The 24,564-nt window shown below is 44.2% G+C and overlaps 1 protein-coding gene across 9 annotated transcripts in view; it reads left to right on the forward strand.

Moving 5' to 3' along the window:
* Nucleotides 1-423: 423 nt before the first annotated feature.
* The window catches only part of DTNB (dystrobrevin beta), a 196,467-nt gene continuing 172,326 nt past the window's right edge, over nucleotides 424-24,564 (forward strand). For 8 of the 9 annotated variants that reach the window (XM_035321179.1, XM_035321180.1, XM_035321183.1 and 5 more), the window contains exons 1-5: nucleotides 424-523; nucleotides 907-985; nucleotides 13,744-13,811; nucleotides 18,151-18,231; nucleotides 20,157-20,370. In XM_035321179.1, coding sequence (XP_035177070.1) covers nucleotides 13,745-13,811; nucleotides 18,151-18,231; nucleotides 20,157-20,370 — 362 coding nt within the window. In that variant the 5' untranslated portion in view covers nucleotides 424-523; nucleotides 907-985; nucleotide 13,744. The remainder of the gene's footprint in view (nucleotides 524-906; nucleotides 986-13,743; nucleotides 13,812-18,150; nucleotides 18,232-20,156; nucleotides 20,371-24,564) is intronic. The other variant, XM_035321186.1, reaches the window with a different exon arrangement.

The raw sequence follows: 24,564 nt of genomic DNA on the forward strand, positions 1-24,564 counted from the left end.
GGGGACCCCCGGAGCCCCACGCCAGCCCCGGCACTCGGTGGTTCTGTGACAAGAGCGGCGGGGGCCGCCCCCCTCCCTGTCACCGCCCGCCCGCCCGACGGCACTGCCCGCCCCCGCCCCGCTCCCTCACACCTTCCCCCCCCCCCCACTGCGCATGCGCGGGGCTGCTGCGCCCAGAGGGGCCGCCCGGGAGCAGCCGCTCCGCGAGCCCGCGGCGGGCGCGCGCAGCCTCGGCGTCTGATTGGCTGAGGGGCAGGTGGGGAACGCGCGGGGCGAGCGCACGCACGTCCGCCGCCGGCGCAGCGTCCTGCATGCTGATTGGCTCCCGGCCGGCGTTTCGCGCAGAGGGCGGGGCGGGGCTTGCGGGACGGCTCGCCGATTGGCGGGAGGGGGGGCGGTCGCGGGCTGGGATTGGCGGCGGCGCGCGCGGCCCTGCGGAGGCGTGCCGCGATTGGCTGGGCGCCGCGCGGCGGCCGGGGAGCGCTGGAGCGGGGAGGCTGAGGCGGGCGGGCGGCCCCGGGAGGTGCGTGAGGGGCCCGGGGGGGGGGCGGAGGGAGGGAGCGGGGTCCGAGCCCTGCCCGGTGCCGGCCGCAGCCCCCCGGAGCCCTCGCCTCGGGCCCGGCGGTGCTGGGGGGTGACGGCGGCGGGCGGCGCGCTCGGCTTCTCCCGGTCAGGTTGGTTGCTGTGGGGCTGCGTGCGGCTCTTCCTGAGGGCCGGAGCGGGGGTGCGGCGGCTCTGTGGGTGCGTTTGTTACGAACGGCGGTCACCGCCCGCTGGCTTTACCGTGAGGGGGTCCGGACGTCAACAGTTGGGTTCGTGGCTTTATAAAGAAGTCGAGTTTTAACCTGAAAGGAGTGGAAAAGCCTTACTATTGCACAGAACCTTATTTTTTTCTCCTTTTTTTAGGTTGTCCGTAAATGTTCAAAGAAGGAGCTGAGGCCAGGAAAGTGAGAGTTGCCCTGAGAGACTTCTCTACGTAATTCAGGTACGTGAGGTGTTGTGACTGATGCTGTGACCAACCTATGGCATTGAACATAGATCCTTATGTTGGGGGGCTGGTTTCTGCTGCCTGCTCATCCACACACAAGAGTTATATCACAATTTTTCACTTATGACAGGCTTCTGGTGCGAATGAGGGGTTTCTGCGTTCTGCTAGAGGTATTGTCATGTACAGATATTCCCACGTGAGATACTAAGCTGTAGTTTAAATAAAAAGTCAATTACATTGCTTGTGCAACAGATCCCTTAGCTGGGGAAGGTGAAACCTAATAAATGTTTTATGAAGACCTAGAAGAACCTCTGTAGTGTGGAGAGCGCCGGTGTAGCAGTGCCTTCGCCTTTCAGAGGTGCCCAGAATGCTCTGGGTAGCACAAGTGTACTTTGAGAGCTGTGTCTGTGCTGCTGGAGAAGGCATGTCTGATAGCATCTGAGCTGTTAGAGTTTGCTCAATAGCTGTGCATTACTGCCCTTTAAAAGTGTTTTGAACTTTCAGTTTTCTTTTCTTACTCAGGTTCCTGAAATTGACTCTGTAGCGTGTGAGCTTCCACATTCTGATGCACTGTCTGTTGTGGCTGCTCAGGCAAAGCATTCTATGTGCCTGTTTCAAAAAGATGAAATCCTCAATGCAGGTTGTAAAACTTGAGAAACGTTGGCTGAATAATTGTTTTATTTTACTCTTTTTTTTTTTTTCTTTCCTTGGGAAGTGTATTTGGTCCTGTACTGCTAGATAGTACTATCAAGTCCCCTTGAAGAAAACATTCTGCAGTTGAGTTCCTTCATTACCAGGAAGGAACTTCCTTTTCAGGTGTTTGGGATTTTTTTGCCAGGTTTTGTTGTGTGCTTTTAATGTGATCTCACAGTCAGGAGGACGTACCCAGCAGGTCTCTGTAAGAGCAGTGTGACCCCCCCCATTTACCAATGTCCATTAAAGTTCTTTGCTGGGAATGCAGAAGCCACGATAGCATTTGGGCTGCTGGGGGCAGGTCAGTATCACCTCAAACTGTTTGTTGGCAGCAGACTGCCTCCTGTCGTAGGCTGTAGGCTGTTCAGAATGGCGAACTCCTTCGTGTGTTGTCTGTGTTGCAGCCAATACGTTCAAACTTCTCATCACCGAATGCAGACATTTCAATAATGATCTAAATTAAAGTTAAGTGATGAACTGTACAGAAAACTTATGAAGAAGCTGTGATGCAAAAAGAAGGCCTTTTGCACTATCGTGAAGAGTTGATAAACTTTTAAAAACAATGCTTTTAAATTATATTACCCACTCGGTACTTCAGGGTGGCATTAGGAGTACCAACTTAAAATTCCTGCTAACTATGGTCTTACGTGATCTGCTGCGTGTTGTGGAAGTATATTGGCAGCTCTTGAAAAGGGAGAGAATATCGAGTCTTGAAGCGTAGACCAAAGGCGTGAGGATCGGTTGGCATCGTTACGCAGGGTGCACGGTACATATGGGCGCAGGACGTTCTCAGTCTGCGTGCTCCAGAGTCTGGCTTCATGCGGCTGGTCACTTACAAGCTTTTCTGGGACCTAAATGATGCTTTTCTAATAAAGCTCCTTGCATATAGTTCCCTATAACTTTTAAAAGGAAAGGTGACTGATTCAGGTTGGGTATTAGAAGTTTCTTTACTGCAAGGGTTGTGCAGCACTGGGACAGGTCGCCCAGCGAAGTGGTTGAGTCAGACTCTGGAGGTCTAGAAATGTGTAGAACAAAGTAGAGTGCCCTTGGGTACTAGGTTATGGGTTGGACTAAATGATCCTTTCTAGGGGTCTTTTCCATCCTGAATGGCTCTGTGATTCTGTAGTTCTCTTCCTACAGACTGCCATGTCTGTGCTGTTGACACCACTGCTGTGATCACCAAAACACAGGCTACTTCCCGGTGGGCATGGAGAGCTGCTTCTCAGAATTCCACTCAGAGCACAGCCTGGTTCTCTTGCTATTATCGCTGCTATTTTTTTTATCATCTCTGTGGTTTCAGGATTATGCTGTTTGGTGATAAGGATTCATAACGTTTGTATGAAGTTAATATTTCATTTTTTTTTTCCTGAGTGCTAAGGAAAAGAACCCATGATTGTGTAGTGTGTGTTTGATTTAGTGTTTAAACAGGCTTCCACTGATAAACTGTGGCTAAACTTAAATAGTTTCATGGATATTTTCCAGTCCTGTGGACCTTCCAGGCTTGCTAGAAAGAATAAAAGTATTTTAACTTCTCAGCTGTGCGTAAGTAAAACAGATTTATAAAATAAAATACACCAAGGAAGATTTTAGGCAACCTAAATATGGAAGGCCAAGAGACCATAGAATGCAGTACCCGTTGTGGGATTTTATTTGGCCAGTTTTATCTGCTTGAAAATGAGTGGAATTATGATAGCAGACACTCCAACTTTTTGAAATTGAGATGTATGTATGCAGCGTGTGCTGCAGTTATGAAACACTCCCAGTTATAACAGCTGTACTGTAAGCATTGACTGCGACGTTTTTTTAGTCTTTATCTGTCTTGCTGCTTTCAAGTACTGCTTTTTATTTCATTCATGAGGTGGAGGGATGAAGGTGGTTGTCATAAAGCAAGCAGTGGGGAAGCTTAGTCCCTACCTTATGTTTTCCAAAACAGAAACAGTGACATAGCTGAGGGACAGAAGCTCTTAGCTTTGCAGAAGTGAATGGCAAGAAAGGTCGTATGTAGAGTTTTACTTGCCTTATTTTACTCCTTCCTTCTTAAAGAAGAATCTTCATTTGTGTTCAGAATTGGTTAGATATCGGGGATGTTGAATCATAGGTGATTAAAGCAGGATCTAACAGTTCTTGTGCATGTTACAGGCAAGTACGTCAAGAGAAATAGAAGAACACGTAGTGCTGAATATTAAGGACCAGAAATTGTAGAAGGGAATTCTTGAATGTAGTCTACGTGAGAAGTTGTATGGAGGCAGGGAAGCAATGGAAGTCTCCAGTTCTACTCCAGTGTATTCTGGCTTTGCAACTAAAATAAATACTTATTTTTAAAATAACGTGGAATTTGAGCAAGCCTGCAAGTCTTTAGAGGCCCAACAAGGAGTGCTGAGTGTGACCTGGGTGTGCGGGTCGTGGTAGGGTTGCGTACAGGAGACAGGTATTTCTGGGGCAGGCAGAGTGCCTCCTAACAAGCACAACAGTATTCCTCGGGTTTGTTTGTTTATATAACACTGTGCAGTGCTTACAGAATCTTGTCTTTTAATTATTGTTTTTTTTTTTAGTAGAACGATCACATCAAAGAAATAATGAGGCAGGAGGGAGGCACTGATGGTTTTGACTACTAGTTTGGGGACAGCCAATATTTTTAGACCAAAGTAGGTGCCAGGCGCTTCTGACACTTCAGAAAAAAGTAAGATTTTCTTACACCTGGTACTATAAATATGTTCACTTTCTTGTTGACCGTGACAAAGGGCAGATACTTCCATACTGTTAGTATGGTACCAGAAATTGACATTTATCTCCGATACATTTTTAATAACCTGTAACACTTGTTTAAAAGATTAAAAAAGACAACTTCATAGATTCATGAAGTGAATGAGGATATTTTTGCATGTTAAATTAATGCAGGAGATAAAATGATCATTACGTAAAGAGTGAAACCTTGGATAAGCCTTTTTTTCTGTAATTCAGTTGTGGTACCAAAAATAGTCTGTGTTTGTCACTACCTGTTGACTGGAACCTACCATCTCTACAGGCGCATCAAAGGAGCGGTTTGTGACCTTCTCCTTGTGGGCTGAAACTTTTAATGTGAAGCGTGGGGCAGGGAGGTCTCACGAATTACTGCACTGGCTGGTGAAGATGGCAGCAGGCGATAGGAAAGTGGAGGTGGTGACACTGAAAGTGGTGTTACCTTCTGATGTGGATGGGCTGGGAGGAGAGCAGTGTTCGTGGTCTTGCCCAGCTAGCTAGAGAACAGGGTTAGTTTGCCCTTGGTCAGTGCCCACCCGTGTGTGTTACTGGGCTGGTGCTGCATTCCTTACTCCTCGTGCTCATTCCACTTCTCTAGGTGGGGAGAAAAGGGCAAAATGTAACTGAAAACATTTCCTAATATTTCATTTTCATGAAGAGGCAATTCCAGAAGTCTCTCACACTCTAGGAAGCAGTTCTGGGGAGCTGTGCGGGTTAGAAGGGGTTTGTAGGGGTCAGGCTGGGAAAGCCAGGAAGCACGGGCTGCACAAATCCCCTCCGGCGTTACAAAGAAGGCGTCTTCCCTTCCTGAGAGGGAGAGTTGAACTATTGATTAGGTCTTTCTAACTTCTTACTGCTTGAAAATCATGGTGTAATATTTCATTTACCTTACCTACCATCAGCAGTGCTTTATTCTGAGGAAACCATCTTAGCTGCTAAATTTATTGTTGTTTGCAGGCTCGTGGTAAGTCCATATAGGCGTCACTTTTAACTTGATCCTCAAAATAACAAGGCGGGTTGTAGAAATCACTTTTGTTCCTCAGGCTTTTTGGCAATAAAGAAAAATACGTGTGATCTCTGGTTAAAGAAAAGCATTTTTGTCTTCTAGGCACCTTGAGCCCAACATCTATGTATGCTTTCTTTAACTTGCTGGAAAACTGATTTGACTGTACAATACGTGCTTAAACATGCAGTGTTGTCCTGAACAGCTTGTGGTTTTCCTGTTCCTCATGCTTAACGATGCCCTCTTACTAGAGCTGCTTGTATATGGATACTGCTACTGCCTCGTGGTAGTCTCTTTTTAAAGCTTTCCTTGTTTTTGCAGCTTCAAAAACGTTAACTCAAAAACTTCACAGTATGTAGACAACTAATGTTCCACGCTTACTGCTCGCTCCATCAGCCAGTCTCTGGTCTTGCGCTGGCCCTGTGAGCTCTTTGGGGCCGGGATCGCTCTATTTGTGCAATGCCTGGAACAGAAGTTACACACCTGAACTGAAGTGTTGTACTGCTGAAATGCTGCGGTCATTCAGGTGGAACTCTACCCAGATGGGAATTTTTTGTGTTTTGTCTTGAGGTAATCCAGAGCTGCTTTTTAAAATAGTGTCAGACTTTGGAAAGGAACCCATGATTAAACATTTTCTTGTGCCATCTTTAACTTGTATCTACCAGAATCTCTGTTAATGAATTTCTTACTAATTAGGAAGATAAGCTTGCTGGTCTCAGGCTGGGACGTAGGCCGGTGCTATGGTCGTGAATTAAAGCCCTGAGGAGCAGCTGAGCGTGTTGCTGCATGCTATGTGCTGTACAAACAAAGCAGATGGCATTTTATGCCTCAAAAATCTTAACAGCTTAAACAGAAGTGGCAAGGCATGGAGTAGGGAGGTGTTTATTTCTTAGCACTGTTTTTTTTCGATTGCCCATTAATTTAAAGGACATACACTGTATTACAGAATCACAGAATTTTCTAGGTTGGAAGAGACCTCAAGATCATCAAGTCCAACCTCTGACCTAACACTAACAGTCCCCACTAAACCATATCCCTAAGCTCTACATCTAAATATGTATGATATGTGCATGGGTTTTGATCCACTGCATTTATTTTAAAAAAACCACGACACATAAAACAACAAAACCGACCCCATTGATTTGTAAGTTTGTCTACGCTAAAATGCAGTACGAGTCTGGTCTTAGTCCAGTGGGCGCTTTTGGTTTTTACTTACACCCTCTTAGACTGAAGCCAGCTCTGACTCATGAAGATCTTCAGCAAGCATCCGAGCTTTCTGGTAGGAAACTCTGGACTAGAAGTTACGTACCATTTTTCAAAGATGTTCTGTTACTCATGGTGCTGCAGAAATTGATGTAACGTTTTAAAGTATTTTTAATACTTTTGTGCACAATTATTTATGGTTTTAAGGAACTCCATTCAGTGATGGGAGCAGCGTTTGAAATCTCAGTTCAAGTAGAATAATTATCAGAGAGCTTTAAAAGCTGATGGTTTTGGTCTGTTGGCATAAGCGATTTCTCTTTTTTTATTCTCCCTGGGTTTTGATCCAAATGTGTTAAATATATCCTATTGAAATAACTTGTACATCTCTTCCATTTTCCCCGTAACAGGCATAGTGGAATGAAGGAATACTTCTAATCATTGCATACATTCACGTTTGCTGATTAAAGTCAGGTCAGACTATGAACCCAGGCAGAATGAGAAATGAAGAAATGAGCAAAGAAGTAGGACAACAGCAGGTGTTCAGATGGACAGCGAGAGGTGAGGGAATGAAATCGATCTTTGGCTTCTGGTTCAAACTCTTAGAAAAGAGGAAAAAATACCTCAGTGTTGTTTTACTGAGGTCAGCCTAGGGTAAACAAATACAGGTTCTCTATACGACACATAAATTCATGATTAGACTTGAACAAAACCAAACCATTTAAAATTATTCAAATCAAATGAAGATTGAAGCCATAGAAATTTAGAAGCCCAGAACAAATGATTGAAGTCCTAAAGCAGATGTGACAGCAATAACTTCTTTCTGCAAGCACAGATATGCCCTAGTTTTTTATTCAGGATCTTCAGCTCAGTGACAGGTTTGTTGAAATCTCTTAAAACTAAAGGAACTGTCAGGGGATGTCAACTCTTCTTTAAAACACCTGTGAAGGTGGATTCCTTCTAACTGGAAATTTGACAGAAAGTTACTAAACTTCCTTCACTGTGTATCTAGTACACTTAGATCAACATACATCCCGGTGTGGTATTCTGATTTTAATTAAAAACTACTACTGAACATAAATAGTCGGAAATACGATCTTATCCTCACATAGCAACTGCAGTCTTCCTAGCAGCGATATCAAATAATATTTCTGCTAGGAAAAGGCAACAGCAAGAATCCGAACAAACTCAAAATTAATAATTCATAAATAAACCTGTATTTCTCTGTTCTTGTGTAGCTGGTAAGGCTGCATTTCATTATAAACAATGCCTGGAAAAAAAACAGTTACCAAATCATAAAGTTTTCTTTAGGAGAGGTTGTCTTACAGGTAGAAATACAATATATATATAAAAATCAAGTATTTGAAGACTCCTCCCCCTGCCAAGAAAAAGTGCACACACAAAAACAAACAAAAAACAACAAACAACAAGAAAATAGCCAACAGACCTCTCTAGCTAAGACACTGATCGATTTAGTCAGTAAGTCAGAGTAGTCAGGAAGCAGCGAGGAGACACCGAAGGTGGGGGTGCGGAGCCAGGCTGGCCGTGTTGCAGTCTGTAGTTGTAACTGGGTGGGAGATGTGTGAGAGGGGCTGTGGGGAGCAACGTGTGGCTGCTGAGCTGTGGCTGTAGCTCGCGCAAGAGCCGGGGCTGCTGCCTTAGCTGAATGAAATACAGTCTTCCTCCCACTGATTTGAAAAGAAAAAAAATGTTATTTAGGCCGTTACCTACAGCTGATGAGCTCCAAGAAGAGCGAAACCTCTTAAAATAGGTCCTGTAGTATTGGCCGAATGCCCTCCCGAGGGGGCTCGCACTCATTCTTGTGCTGAAGCTGCGAGCGTGATCCAGAACCACAGAAATGCACACTGGTGTCATCAGAGGCTGAACCTGATAAAGCAAATACGGGAGAAAAACAGTTGTTAGCTTTCACTTCTTTACTTATATCGTTAGTTTTTATCCAGCCAGGTAGAAATATATAACGCACGCATGCACCGTAGGAGTGGGAGAGAATTTTCAAAGGTAAAGAAGAGGGAGAACTGCGGAACAGAAGAATGGAGTATAAACAAGAAAAGGGGGGGAGAGAATAACAGAAAGGTTTGGGTTTGTTTCTATTGAAGATTGATCAGATAGTGACAGTAACAGTAGCAGTTCCCACCTTTACTAATATGGAACTTATAAATTGTCTTTCATACTAACTTTGTCAGAGAGGTAATTCCTGAGGCACTCAGTGCTATTGAAAGAGGGAAAAGATGAATGGATAAATGAGAGCTCTTCTTGAAGGTTTGCACAAAACATCCTAAACACTATTTTAGTAAGGTACTTGCTTTGTTCGTACTTGTTTTTGCAATGAGTGTATACAAATAACTGGTCACGTTGAATGTTTTTTTTAGAATGTTCAATAAGAATCATATATAAATCCAATAAGTGGTTTCATTAGTGAATATTGTACTTCAGCGCCCATACTTCCTGTTAATCCTCATTATAAATGTAAATAATAGGCAACTTGGACTAATCCTCCCATAGGATTTGCTACAACTCCTTCTGTTGTAGTAAAAAAAAATAAGCATTATACTACTACATCTCAGTAATTTTTGACAGCCTCTGCCTCTACTCCGAATGCTTGGAGAAGTCAGCTGAGCACGTGGTGACAGCACGAGCTGAAACTGGAGCAGGTTGCGGTGTGCTCTCACTATCTCTGACGTTAAATCAGTAAATGCAATCCACAGCGTCGGGTGCTGGCTTCAGCAGGAACTTCAGCACCTTCCTTTCTGATTTCAACTCCAGCGTACGTGCCTGTTAAGATTTTTAGCCCTCAGTCAGTACTAGCACCTCTACCAACTTATCTGGCAGATAAAAGATAAGCTCTTTGCCAGTAATGGTTCAGCTTACTGATTTCGTGTTTGCTTCCTTGAACAAGGTTTCTGCCTCCTGACGCAAAGCAGAGCTGCGTGCTGTGGAAGCAGCACCACACTTGAAATTCAAGCACTGTGCTGCTACTGCAGGCAGAAAATTCTGAGTCAGACTTCAACAGAGCATCTGTGTGCTCTCTTGCAAGTTCTGCCTTTCAAGTCTTCCACCTTTGGTAGGTAGAGAGTGTAAATTTAGCCCGTGCTATCAGAGCAAGGACTGATGTGAAGACCAGAACCTGTGCAGCATGCGTTTACTTCCAGCTCTCCGTGCCTATCAGAATCCTTGAAACTCTGGGTCATGTCCAGCCAGAAGGATTGGCTCTGGCATGCAGACCCAACTGAAGTTGGACGTAACAGCCTCGAAGGAAGAAATGCAGTGGCTGAGCACCCTCCTAGTCCTTAAGTGAAGCGAGAGCTGTCATAACGCACATGTCCTCTCCAGATTGCTGAAGGTTATGGAGCAGCTCTTTTTGAGGAAGAATTATCTACGGAAGTTATCCAGGACAGACCGTGGAGACATCACCATGACCAGAAGCAGAGCAGGTTATCTGCCCAGACTGCTCCTTAGTTAAAGGACAAACAGGACATTTTGTGAGAACAGCAAAAATGGATGCTCACCGTGAAGTACCTCTGCGTGTGAAATTCACACCTCTATCATGTTTTAGCTTTTTCCTGAAGTTGAAAGGATTGGTGGCAGTTTCACTTAGCACTTGAAGCAGTTTGTAGAGCTCTCGTTTTCTGTTGATTGTTGTGATTGCAGTATTTACTGTGACCGTGACTTCTGCGTCTCATTAGCAGCAAGCAGGAAAAGAACCACAGGTTGCTTTCATCTCACAGAGTACAGGTGTTTAATTTGGAAAACACTGAGTGAGGAAGGGGGTAGCAAAACAAAACCAGACTGATGCATTCTTAGCAGTAAGACAGTGCATCGATGCAGAGCTAAGAAGAACCCCTCTCATCTGTAAGAGCAAGGTTACGTTCTTGCCCAGAAGAGAAATGCAGCTGGAGTCAGAGGTCCGTTCCTTGGGGTCTCGCTGTTCCCAGGTTAACTCTGTTCTCTCACCGTCCTAAACATCACAAAGGATAATGACCAGAGGGTGCAGCGAGCTGTCTGCTGAAGGAAATGGCAACGAACGCAGGCTGCTTGTTAGGAAGTTTAGAAGGACTGGTTTAGAGGCTGATCTTGGAGGTTTAGAAGGACTGGTTTAGAGGCTGATCTTGGAGGTCTCTTCCAACCTAGGCTATTCTGTGATTCTGTGACTGTTAGTAGTTGAATTTTGCTTGCTATGTTATTGTCCAGTATAGAGGCATGTAAAATTATGCAGATAGTTAGGTCTTTCTCCTCTAACACGTCCTATGATAGTATTCACCATTGTTCTTATAAAGGTCTCATTAATGTGCAGCGTGGTTTTAATAAGACATTCCTTCCTGATTTAATTTTCTGAATCAGTGTTGGTTCCTGCACGGCTCTTCATCTGGAAGCTCCAACTTCTGTGGCAGTTCTCACCTTCAGGAAGCATCAGCAGATGTGTGAACAGCAAGAGGTCAAATGCCTTTAGTTATGTTCCATTGTTACAGTAAAACTTCAATTCTGAGTTAACCGAATTCTGGAAGAGCTGCTTTTTTCTGCTGCCTGTAGCAGTTGTGATCTTTACCTCTCATCTTTCGTTGGTTCACATCAAATACTACCACGTGTGTAATGCCTTGCTGCTCCTGGCCGTTCCAGCTAGTCCTGTGCAAAGCTGCGATCCCCAGCTTTTTGTCCTGACTTTTTGCTCAGTCTGTGCTTTCCTGTCCTTGGTTTTTCCAGTTCCATCACGGAACAGTTGGAGTTGGAAGCACCCTTGGTTCTTCTCGTGTTCTTCCCTGGGCATCTGCTTTGGGCTCCTTTTGGAGACGTGACATTGCTTTGGCAAGCTGGCTTTGGCCCTGTTAGAAGCTGTTATTTTCTCATTAGAACGCTGTAATAAAATGATGAATGCTTTTAAGGGTGACCAAGAATGTTTCTTCATCCAAACCCCCTTTAATCATTTTATCTGGATTTTCTATTACTGACATCCAACAACTTGGTCAGGGTTGCTGTTATGGAAAGCGTCAGGTCAAAAGCTGAAGTTCTGTGCCAGAACGAGAACCACTCCATTGACCAGACGTTTAGAGCTATTAGGAAATTATGTGGCCAACTTCCACTGAGCAAGTATTTAGACCACACCTGAAAAATCTGCACATCATTAGTTCCTGGGTTGTGGTTAATCGGGCTAAGTTAATGTTTATCTGCGGCACATTCTGAGCGTGGAGAGGGCAGTCTGCTTGGTCACATCCCACTTCAGGGGCATCACTGAGCAGATGAGGCACTCTTTTGCTTTGCAGAGAGAATGAAGGGTGGTGCTAGCGATCCTGGTAACTGCAAAGCAATGCCGTGTCTGTAGGGAAAGAGGCTGATATTACGGTTATCCTTGACTTCAAATGTACATGCTACCAAACAGCACCAGAATGAATTGCGGCGCTCAATGCAACGTGCAGGCTCAGCCCAAGCACTGGCAGATGTCACGGTGTCGTGGTGGTTTTTTGCTGTTGCAGAAGATTCAAGTGGTATTGTGCCTTATGTCTTGATAAAATAGTCTTTACTAAAAACGGTTTAAAAGACCAAGTAATTAATCCTCCCCTCAGAGTCCATCTGTTGTGGAATTTAGAGAGGTGCTAGTGCTTGAGAGAGAGCTGCTTACTGGTGCAGTCACTGGTGTTCTTCAAGATGACACGGAGATTTCATGCGGTGAGGAAGTAAAGGGAATAGCAGTACTGAAAAACCACTCTTAGGCTTGGGGCGGCGCGTGGGGGGAGCAGGAATATGTGGGTAAACAAAATGAATGCCATAGGCACGATTTCCTGGAGTTTGGCTTTTGGAGCTCGTGCTTTGGTGCACAGCTGGAGGTAACGCGTCGCAAAGAGCTTTGGCTGAGACAGTAAGATGCTGATTTTGCAGATGCCCATTTAACTTAATAAAATTAATTTATTAAAAGGACTCTGAAAAATTGAACGCTTACGTGTATGAAAAAAAGGCCATTGCGTTTTTTTTCCTTTAAAGCAAACAAAAAGCTAGCAGCACGTAGGTTCTGGGTCTGATTTTCTCAAGGAGGAAACAACAGAGTAGTGTATTGCAGGTTACATTACACAACCAAGCAGTTATTTCCATTCTATGAACTGGCAACGGTAAAGGTTTTGGTGGCTTCCAAGATGAATATATGCTGAGATCTTTATTGGAAAATAATTAACAGACATCGGAGGACTACTGAGGGAAGCTGTTAATCAGAGTGTGTATTAAGTGCCAAGCTGCGACTTTCTGTTCCTCGGTTGACATTTAAGCCTAATGAAATCTGTCCTGCCAAGCTGCACGAGGATGAGCTGGCTGTCTCCTGAAGAGCTGGATTCTGGTGCGATTGTAGAATGATCGGTGTTTTCTTTTATTTATATACATATACATACATACATATATTCATTTAAAAACATTTACTTAGTTGGTGAATCTGGTAACAAAAGAATAATATAATGTAGTAATTTTAAGTGAATTTTAAGTAATTTTGTAGTAATTCTAAGTGAAAATTTGCACCAGTACTGAATTTAGTCGCTTATTTTTGTGCCACACTTGATTGAAGTTCAGTATTCGTCTTTTAGGGCTATACAATGAAGTAAGCTGTAGGAGGTACTAAACTGTCCTGTGCCTCCTTACCTTGTGGTGTAAGTTGCACTGTTTTGATGTCGTGTCTTTAACCAGTTTTCCTAAGACAGCCCATGTTTTGGGCTGGAGGTTTCAAAGTTAAATGAATCCTTACAAGCTCAAGGGGGGGAATGCAGCATGCCTTCTCCTGTTGAACACCAGAGCCTAAGTTGTGGATCCGTAGGGCTCTGCACATCGCTGGCTTAGCCGCTCCTGGAGAGGTCTGTCTTGCTTTGGATTTTGCAGACAAAATCTCTGGACTTTCTAGGACTTTGTGTAATATTGCTCCATATTTGTATGCAAGGTGTTAAAAAGCCCAAAGGAGTTCTCTCTGCTGTGGAATGCTATAGTTACGGAGAGATGACTATTTCTTTCCAGTGGTCTCACTTACCAAATATAACCAAACTATTTCAGTTGAGGAATGAAATAATATTGTTTGCAGTAAGTGGCTCTTGTAACAAATTCTAGCACAAACAGTGTTTGCGATTTTTGTCCTCAGAATGATTGAGGAGAGTGGGAAGAGGAGGAGGACAATGGCGGAGAAGAGACAGCTGTTCATGGAAATGAGTAAGTAAGAAATTTGGAGATCGTGTCATTTATTCTTTACTGAGAGCTTCATTTTTAGAATTTTACCAGATCATTTACATCTTGTTTCCACAAGACCACTGCCTCACCCAGTGAAAGTCATCCTGGGTGCTGGTGAAGAGGAGAGTACGTGAGGTGGGTCACGGCTGCCTAAAGAGTCAAACATTTCTAGGTTATGCAAAGCTCTTTTATATGGAACATTCATGTTTCCTGTATGTGGTGATTTCTGAATGTGGTTTGTGGACAGCTGCTAAAATAAATAATGACAAAAAGGTCATCTTTCACCTTAAATTGCACCACAACATTAGTGTGACTTGGAAGTGAAACAGTTTGAGGGTTTCGGGGGGTTGTTTTTTGTATGGGACCATTCTCTGAAAGATAGGCTGCAATTGTTGCTGCAAATCAAGTGCCTGTCCCGAGGTAATCTAGATTAAAGGAATTAGACGTGGCCTTCCAGTATGGTATGAGCAGCTGGAAGTAAAAGATTGTACGTTTGCCTGTCATCATACTATTTTACTTTCCTATTGAAACACGGGACTGAATGAAACTCTAGGTTAGGCAAGCACATCTGATAATCCAAATATAGGACGATGAGTGTCTGTCTTAAAACAAGCACTATGTTAGTGCTACTGTTTTCTGGAGGACTTCCAGAGCATCGTTCTTACTGTGGTTATGAGTGTCTTATAATTTAATTCTTGGCTAATTTATGTCTGCTTCCTTTCATGTGAGAGCTGTCTTGGACGGTATTTCTCCCCACCTTCCCAGCACGGTTTGAGTCTGTAGTCATATCCCTCCGTGGCTCGTTCAGCACCTGGCACAAGCTGACACCTGCAGTCTCCCTGCTCTACACCTCACCTCCTTCTCTGCCTCTGCTCAGTTTTACTTAAAGATGACTGCAATTGTACGCAACATCCCGGGTGAAATCTCATCAGGATCTTGTAAACTGATAATAGTACTTCTCCACTAGAAAAGCTTTGGCTGATATGCTAGTTCATTAAATTGTCTTATCTTCAGAGCGTTGTAGTCGGCTTGCCATCACTTAGTAACAGCTGGGTGTGTTTCTACAGGTAGTGGCGTCTTGATAAGCGCCTATGGCCATACGGTTTTCTCTTCGATACTGGTTTGATGAAGAGCCTGTTAATCCAGTCCTCAGTCATCTGATTCTTACTTTGATATTCTAATTACCTTGCAAATTGATGATACCTTTATAGCTACTTTAGCAAAAGATTTCTTCTGAAGCACCCACAATGTTTGACTGGAGTGCTGTCTTCAGAGAGTTCTCCTGGCAGCCTTATTTGAGGCTGTCCTTCAAGGAAGGGCAAACAGAAACTGACCTGCTAGTTCTTAGCTTTGGCTAAGTTGTTAACAAAAATAGTCAGAATTCTTCTGATTGTGTACTAGATAGAACAGGTAATTCTTCTGATTATTTATACAAGGTGTTCTTGGTTTCTGCAGCTCTGGTTCTTGCTGGCTTTTATCAGTGAAAGTGCTGGGGTATGGACACTTTGAACAGCCTTTCTCTGTAAGGCTCTTTAGCATCTCAGATGAGAAATCTAAGGTCTTCGAGCTTCGTCTGTCCTATGATGGAGTATTTCTCTGTGAAGGTGAATGCACAAATGTTTTCCTTTCTAGAGGAGCTTCTCTTATTGCGACGTGCAAAATTGATGCTTTCAGCGATCACTCGTTGGTCGACATGCGAGTGTTTGGGTGGTTGCTGATGTGAGACAAAAGTAGACTTGATGGCATTCACCCACGTTGGACACTACCCCAGGACGTGTTTGTTTTGGAGCACTTGCGAAGCTGTGTAACGGGCCAGAACTCCGTGCAAGCTGTTCCAATTTTTCTCACCTGCAGAACGCTCACGGAGTTTCTTACAGGAGGGTGTGAAGAAGATGGAGCCGGACTGGTCAGTCCAGGGGCAGGATACGAGGCAGTGGGCACAGACTGAAAGCCAGCAGGTTCCTTCTGAATCCCAGGAGAAAAACAGTTTTACCCTGGGTGTGGATGAGCCCTGGCAGAGGCTGCCCAGGGAAAGCGTGCAGTGTCCACCTGCAGATGGTCAGAACTCAGCTGAAGAGTCTGGGGCAGGTTTCTGTAGCTGACCCTGCTTGAGGGGAAAGGTTGGACCAAATGGTCTCCAGTGGTCCCTTCCAACCACAACTACGCTGTGATTCTGAGCTATAGAGATTGGCTTGAAAACACACCCTACTTCATCTTCAGGTTGTTTAGAAGAGTGACCTTGTTGAAGCTTGTCACACAGGAAGAGAGGAGCAGAAGATGGACTTTTTTCTCTTTTTTTTCCACATCTAGCTGTTAAATAACCTTTTTATATGTATTTGTCTTGAGAGGGAGTGGTGAGCCTCCAAGTGGTGTTCGGTGCTGTAGTCCCAACAGCTCTCAAAGCTGTAAGGGCTGGAAGTGAGGGTGAAAGCTGATCAGGCTTGTACCTGTGACATGGGTGCATGGCTAGCCAAGGACTGGACACCATCAATGTTTCTGCTAGACTAAGCACATTTTGAAGGCTCGTTGTCTGTTCCAGTGCTTCTGTTGAAAGGTAGAGGCAGGCACCCTAACTGAGAGCTTTGAAAGGATATTGCCTAAGAAGCACAGAATTAGTTACTTTGTTCTAGTCAGAATACTTCACTTAATGTTATTTGGCCAGATACTTTCCTGAAATGTATCAGATGCTAGGTTCTGTAGACGATGCAGTGAAACAATCCAGGAGTGTGTGTTGCACCATAATTGCAGATGTTGCAGATGCTCCTCCAGTGTTGGCTGGTCCAGTTCCACTCTTGGGTGTGCTGCCAGGAGGAGCCCTAGGTCAGGAAACTGATCATCATCCTCACTGATTTTACAGATCTTTTCACCTCATGTGCTCTGGTGATGGAAATAAACGATTCTTCTATGGCGGTTTCAAGACACAGGACGGGTCTGTTCGAGGCCAAGCAGATGCTTCGACACAGTATTTGCAAATTTGTAATGAAATACAGGAAAGGCAAGAAGGCTTTATTTTTGAAATTTGCAACTGTGAGTCAGTGGGTGCAAACACAAAGGTAATTCAAATGAGGTATTTGCAAGTTGGCTTCTGAATTCAGAATGCTGTAGGAGTGAGTAAGTTATCACCTTTGAGCACCGCCCCGATATAGCAGTCAGATACCTTCTTCAGCAGGATGTGGGTTTGTTGTTGTTGTTGTTTTTAAGTGTCTTTTAGAAGTCTAGATTCTCTGAGTCACAGTTTTCTCCATTTCTCAGTTCTGTACTCATCTAGGTTGTGACTTCTGAGAGAAGCCTGAAAGACTACAGCAGATCTTGCTTTTATGCACTCCCGGGAGAAAACAAGAGGTGCAGGATCAATGTGCATCCATACCCCTGCCCACGTGCAACTGCATTGTTTCACACCTCCCCTTAGAACTCCGTTGATTATAGCACATAGCCACATCTGTTGAAATGTGAGCCCATTTAAAGGCATTTCTGTTTATGATTAATGGGATTTTCAAGCCTTGGACTGTTGGCTGCTTCCAAATTAGAAATGATCAATACCAGACTTTAGACCAGTACCATTTATCATCCCTGCATCATTTATCATCTTACTTGATCATAGAACCCTAGAATGGTTTGGGCTGGAAGGGACCTTAAAGACCATCAACTTCCATCCCCTCAGCCCAGGACAGGAGATGAGCAGATCTGCTCGGTCTGTGGCACAGGGTTAGTAAAACTTTCTGGAATTGCTCAAGGTTGTGACATTCCGAGTAATTGCCGTGCTGGCTGGAACTGGTAGATGTGGTACAGGCTGGTGATAGGTCATAGCGTTCACATCTTCCATGATGTGGTATTGTTTGAAGGTATAATAGTACTTCTAAATGTCTCCAAGTGGGAGGTTGGTGGTGAGGATAAGATCCTCTCTTCTATGCTTTTTTTCTGCTTCTTACCTTATTTGGATCTATTTGAGAGAAGAAAAGCATTCTCCTGGTGGGGCTGCAATGCAGATGGTGGTAGGAGTATCCACCCCCCCCTTTTCTTTCTCTTCTGCCTTTTGTATACGTCTTCCAACATCAGTGCAGTCCTCTTCCTTACACGCTTGCAACTTGATCGATGTATTGCTTCCATTTAGGGACTTCAGAGTTCTCATGTCAGTCTCACCCTTACCTCGGTTTATAGTACACTGCTGAAAATGACTTCCTGAAATACCCCGTGAAAATCTTTGTCATGGTTACGTGACAAAGATGATGTATGTGAAGAAACAGTCATGCCGCTTTTGAAGTAATCAAATAAGCTGAATGTCATAGAAGAAAGAAAAACACAAACTTTTTTTTATCCTTAGGGGCACAGAATTTTGATGTCATCAGACTTTCAACGTATCGAACAGCCTGTAAACTGCGGTTTGTACAAAAAAGATGTAATCGTAAGTTATAATTACTCTTTATCTTCATAATTTTTTCATGCACGATGATTTCGAATATTCTACACATGTGAATTTTAAGTATAGCAAGAATAGCCATCAATGGTAGTTGTTAACTTAAAAATAAATTGAGATTAATTATATAATTAAAAAGAGGCAGTGATTTTTGACTGGTACTCTGGTTTCTTCACTTTTAGTCTCTAGTGCTTCAAAAAACAAAAATAAGACTAAAATTATGGGCCAGATTTACGTATTTCAGTAGCCCTAAGTGTTGTCTGTAGACAGTCTCAAGCTGTTTTAGCTCCTGTTCTACCGTGGTGTAGCACAAGCCAGCAGGCAGCTAGAGGCAGGTATGAGTTTGGTGATGCATAAGATGATCACTAGCATGGAAGCGTCCGGATTTGACCACGGTGGCATGTAGTGTAGCAGCCTTAAGGAATTAAGTTCACGCCACGCTAGTCACTGTATGTTTCCTCATTCTGTTCTGTAGTCCTTCCCCCTTAAGTAGGTCACCAAAGTAAAGATGAGTCCAAGGGTCAGCAGGTGACGCTACCTTGCATTCTGTTCCTCTGTTGAACCGGACCAAGCAAAAAGCTTGACAGACTGGTGTCCGCAGGAGTAGCTCCCTCCTCCCCAGGACCTGTGGCCACGATGTGGAATTGGTGTGGCAGAGAGCAGGAGAATGGCTGAGGAGTCCTGTGGAGGATGTGTGCACCTGCAAACCGGAGCTCCTTGGTAGGGCGGCTGACCCAGGGATACGTCTCTGCTAGGGCTGTTGTGGCAATAACTGCAGTGCCTTTAGTTTGATGGGTTGCAACTTTTTCATTCCTTTGGAAAAATGTTAGTTCTTGTCTATAGTTAATGCTTTTGAATTAAAAATATCTCTTAATTGGTAGCAAGGTATTAAGGTAAGCTAATTATAGTGCATTACACACTTAGTGCCCAGTTCGCTGATGCCATGCATATGCCTTGAATAACCTTTGGTCCACGTGTGTACAGGCGAGGCTGTGCATTTATGATCTTTGTCTGGACCATGCAGTGATCCATGGACATATGTTTGGTGTGAACACGTAGTTTGGTTTTTATTGTTGTGGATTTTTTATGTGAGAAATGTAAAGAGTGTTCTAAGAAATGTAATGAGGCTTACTTTAAACCCTTTCTACTAGTTAAGGAAGATAAAGAAAATACGAAGTCAGCAGATAAGTCTGTCCTTTGTAGCTGTTGGATCATGTTCAGTGGGCACTGGCGGATTGCTGTTGATCCTTAGACATCTTATCCCACTATCATGCATACCTTTTAAGCTGTGAACTATTCTAAAACATTTTAATGTGGTTCTGCAGATCACTTAGTGTGGTTTTGTAAAACTATTTCACTACAAAGTTAACACTGAGATGCGCTAAGATACAGCAGGATAATTTAGGGACACACTTTGGAGGTCCAGATGTATGTTTACAAAGTGTTATGCTCCAGACTTGGCACCCAGATAATCTGGGAACAATTGTAGTTGAACTGGAACATCGAGTTCCTCCTTCAGCACTGAACTGCTAGTTAGCATGGGGATGTTCAAATGTATTGGAACCGATTTATAGTGGGTTTTGAATATGGCTGATGTCATTCTGAAATGAAAATACCTGTCTTAAACACTGCGTGATGGTGGAAGATCACATTTCTCCTTGATGTGGTTTTGCTGTCAGAGCATCCAGTTGTGGGAGGGCAGAATAAAAGGCCACGAGGGCTCTGGGCTCTGCTCTGTTGCCTTATGCCAGCTGACGCAAACAATGGGTACTGAGACTGTCTCTCACTTTGAATATGAACACGTAATGGTTAATTCCAAAACATAAGCTAACACAGTATTCAGAAACAGTACCATAAATGTAAGCTTGTATGCATTACAGAATAGAAGTTAATTTTTTTTCCTTTATTTTTAGTTCATCTTGTTGATATCTGGAATATGATTGAAGCCTTCCGAGATAATGGCCTTAACACTTTGGATCATAACACAGAGATCAACGTGTCTCGACTAGAAACAATCATTTCATCCATCTACTACCAGCTAAACAAACGCCTTCCTTCTACTCACCAAATCAGTGTAGAGCAATCCATCAGCCTTCTCCTCAACTTCATGATAGCAGCATATGACAGGCTAGTAACTCCTCTAGTTGTACTCTTAAACTAATTTTCTCTTTTAGTTAGGTGAATGCAGCCAGCAACTGCATGAGTCTTTGACAAACTGTCTGCATGCTGCTTCTCAATTTCATGAAAACGTGTGTTGCGCGCACACACTTTATGTCATTGTAGTGCCTGCAGAGATTTACATTGCCACGGCAGTAACGCTTTGTCTAAAAATGTGCTTTCTTGATAAAAATGAGTTAGTGCCTTCTGGAACTTGCAGGGTGCTGTGAGCCAGGTATCTGAACTGAAATGCAACTGTGTTCTGTGATGAGCATGATGTCAACTTTGTGATGGTGTAGCAATGTTTTAAAAAATGAACTTGTTTTGTAGGACCTTGATCAACAAGACCATTTAATAATGCTACCTTGTTTTGACAGTCAGCTTGGATCCTACTATAAATTACATGACCCCATACAGACTGATTCTCATTTGTTGGCTGGAAGAAGCTTGGTTTCCTGTTCAGAGTGCTGCCTAGGCACTTCCCTGTGACAATTGTATGAGTTTCTTCAGCAGCCTCTTTTCTTCAGGGTTTGGTTTGCTAATCTTCCTGAATGGAAGTTATTTCTGTGGGTACTTTGAATAGCAACTGCAAATCTTTCACTGTTGTTTAGCACTTTCTATGCTTATTTTCTGATCTTTCTCACAGTCAGCTATTATTTCTGTCTCATCTTTGCTTTTGCACTCCCTCCAAGCAGTAGAGAAGTACTTGTGGCTAGGAAGTTGACATAGAGACTAAGGAGTTCTACCCAAAACAACCTGGACCACTGAATATGCCCAGTAGTTGTTCTGTTTGTAATGTCCAGGCTTTGATCTGTTGATATGACCTCTTAAGGTGACTGAAGAGAAGGTAGGTTTCCACCACAATAAAAGTCTGAGACTTCAGGACAATTGCTGTCTCACTAAGGACAGTTAAAAACAACACAAAGCTCAGAGCAGGAGTACTGCTGTGGCAGCAGAATCAAACCTGTGTTTTTCTCTCGTCTGATTTTGTGTTAATTGTGAGAGGTGCTATAACTGATGAGCTGTGATTCTGGGGCAGATCACAGTGGAAATGTAGAATTTAAAATAGAAATGGCTATGTTTTGGGGGACTTGCTCAAAAGATTGAGGCTTTAGTGAGAGCTGTGTTTGTCTTGTCCCTGCCCCCTAACCTTGCAAGTTTGACCTTGTCTGCAGCCCAGGCAGCGCCCTTGTTCCCAGCACACTACAACAGCTTCAGCTGAGCTTCCTCTGTCTGGCACGTGGCGCTGAGAGAAGCTGTGATGCTGCACTGCATTGCACCATGGCAGAGCCAAGAATAAGAGGAGAGGCAGGGTGAGGCCCCTCTGCAGCAGCCATCACGGCAGACATTTATTTCATAAAAATGTCCACATCTGCACTGGAATTGCATCGTTGGGGTGGAAGATTGAATCCACGTAGCCTGGTGGTTTCTTACAGCACAGTACTGGTGGTAACATCACAAGGTAGTATTAGCACTCCACCAAACAGGGATGTGAATCACAGATGTGATCCGTGTCTTTCCCATGGAGCTATTTAAGTTAGAGCTGATGTTAGATAAGTATGAAAAATCCATATAATGAACTGTTCGCTGACCTGTAGAACAATACTGATCGTGGTGCAGAACTGATGGTTCATACTGCCTACGATGGTGAGTTGGGAGGAGGAATAACTTTGCTGTGATGTTCTTTACTGCTTTCTGCCACAGAGCTTTACATACGGGTGTTTGATGGTGCTGGTAGCTTATTCCAGTCTTGTTTTTCTCAGTAGCCTTCTGCAGCTTTCCAAAGTCCCCGACCCCAGAGTAGTGGCTCATTCCCTGACTCCATTTGATGGCTTTGGAGTCTTTCTCGTGCCACCAGTCCTAGGAATCGCAGATTCTAGAATGATTTAACAGCAGGTTTACTTGCTCCAACTTCTGTTTTTCTTTCTATACTGTAGGTAACAAACAGCACCATATGCAGGTAATAAAGCAGTGTGGAGTGAGGGGGAGGCTGACCGACAGTCGGGTGAGGAGGTGAGCTGGCAAGCAGAGCGTGTGGAGTGATGTGATCAGGAGGGACTTCGTAGCACAGCAGAGCAGGAGGGGGCTCCCTCACGTGCATTGGGAAGCGCCTGCAGATCAGCTCTATGAGCGCAGCTCCGATGCCTCTTCTGGGAAATCGGCACCTCCGGGTGCCTCTGAAGGGGCTGTGTGCTACGGCACAAGGCGTGGGGAGTGGAGAGGAGGGGTTGTGGGTCCGCGTTCTCCTGAGGACGCAGTGGGAGAGCCAACGTGAGTGGAGCACTGCAGTGGGTGGCATGGGCCCACCGGGAGATGCCCCCTGTATGTGCGGAGCCCTGCCGGTGGTGGGCCAGGAGCCAGCTGGGGCAGGCCAGCATGGAGGGCATCGCCGCTTTGAAGGCATCCTCTCCAGAGTTAGGAAGAAATGGGGTGGGAGGCTTTCTTCAGGCGGCTGGAAGAGGCCTCCTACACAGGCCCAGTCTCTTTTGAACAAGTCCCCCAGTCCTGTTCCCTATTCTGAGAACTCCTGGATGTTGCAGGAGTACCAAAATCACACTGAAAGTTCCATCCTTTTTCCTTTGGATAGGGAGCTCAGCAGATTGAGAAGCATTGGTCCAAAAGTCCATTTAGGCATTGGCAAGGAGTTAATAACTACACCTCTCTACCATGTTGCAGGGGGAGGAATTTTTTTTTTTTCAATTAATAATCAGAATGTCAGCAGAAGCAGGCCTAATATCTGAAATATCTCACTGAAGGCACCGTGAAATATTTTTCAAGGATAAAATTGTGTCCTGTGAGGAGATATTGATGGCTTTAGTCACTTGTTTTTTCTGAAAATTAATTCAAAGCTGGACTCTGTTGTGAGAGAAGAGGAATGTCTATTGAAAAGAAAAGGGGGGGAGGAGCTGGGACTTGAAAGAAATTTGAGTTAGGTACCAAGATTTGCTCAGACAAGAGTGGTGGTCAGGGCTTGAAAATAATGAAATAATGGATCTTTTCAGACTTCTGATATCAGGTGTAGAAAAGTCTTGTTTTCTTTTTCTTTTTTGGCATAGTGCCGACTTACTCCTTTGAGGAAACTACCCAGGAGAAAGGACAGAAATGAAGTAGGATAGCTGAGGCCTTTACCTTGTCACTAACTTTATAGCCTTTATATAGCTCAGAATAACAACAGGATGTATTGTTTCTCCCTTTGTTTAGTTTCTTTAAACAGAAGTTAAAAGGGTACAGGAATCGTCGTTCTGCAAGTATATAATCGATCATCCTGCAAGTATAGCTCTGGAGGGATTGCTTCTCTTCTGTAGAGGCAGTGTTTAAAGCATATTCTGAGTCCGCGTTAGAGAAACAGCATGCTGTATTTCTGGTGCTTCTCAGCCTCAGGAAGGTTGAGAGCCGTTAGCCTCACCGCGGAGCGTGCAGTGGCACCGTTTGCATATTAACTCGGGGGGTGAAGGGGGAAGAGAAGGCACTTGTTTACTTCGTGGTGCCTCCATCTGGTTGCGTGCCTGTCGGTGACATTAGGCCGCGTCACCACTTCAGTGCCACGAGGCAATATTTACTTGCAGGGATTTTACTCCTCACACTTTCCAAGTGCTAGTCTTCCATGTGTGAGTGTTAAAGAAGCATCTCATTAACGCCAAGAATATTCTAGAGGGTTTTCTTAGATCTCCTCTAACTCTAATAATGGGTTTTCCCCTTCGTTGTATTTCCCATAGCAGTACAGATGCTCAGTCCTGTACATTTAATTGCAGCTAATTGAACTTTTTAAATACTCTTTTTCTCCTTTTACGTGAAGCTTTAGCTTTCTTAGTAGTTTTTCACTCTGTTCTACTGTCGCTGTTTATTGTCGGGGATAAAAATTTGGATTTCTGCTTGGGAACACACAGCTCAGAATTGGAACAGCTGTCCACCCCTTCACGCACCTTCCTTTGGCCCTTGGAACCACTAAGCTGGCTTTCTGCCGTCAGTTACAGTGGGTTTACACCAAGATCGCCACGCTGTGGCCATCGAATGCCATTTACTGGAGGTGCTCCACCTCCTGCCTTGATCGCTATGAAATGCGGGAGCTGGCAGGAGCTGCAGCGGTGTTAGCTGTGCGAGCCTTACCCCGGCCAGCCTCGGGGCTGCGACTTGCTTCCCTGCTAACTTCATCCTCCTCTTGCT

This window comes from Oxyura jamaicensis, chromosome 3, assembly GCF_011077185.1.
Source record: "Oxyura jamaicensis isolate SHBP4307 breed ruddy duck chromosome 3, BPBGC_Ojam_1.0, whole genome shotgun sequence".
In the NCBI taxonomy this organism is placed as follows: domain Eukaryota; kingdom Metazoa; phylum Chordata; class Aves; order Anseriformes; family Anatidae; genus Oxyura; species Oxyura jamaicensis.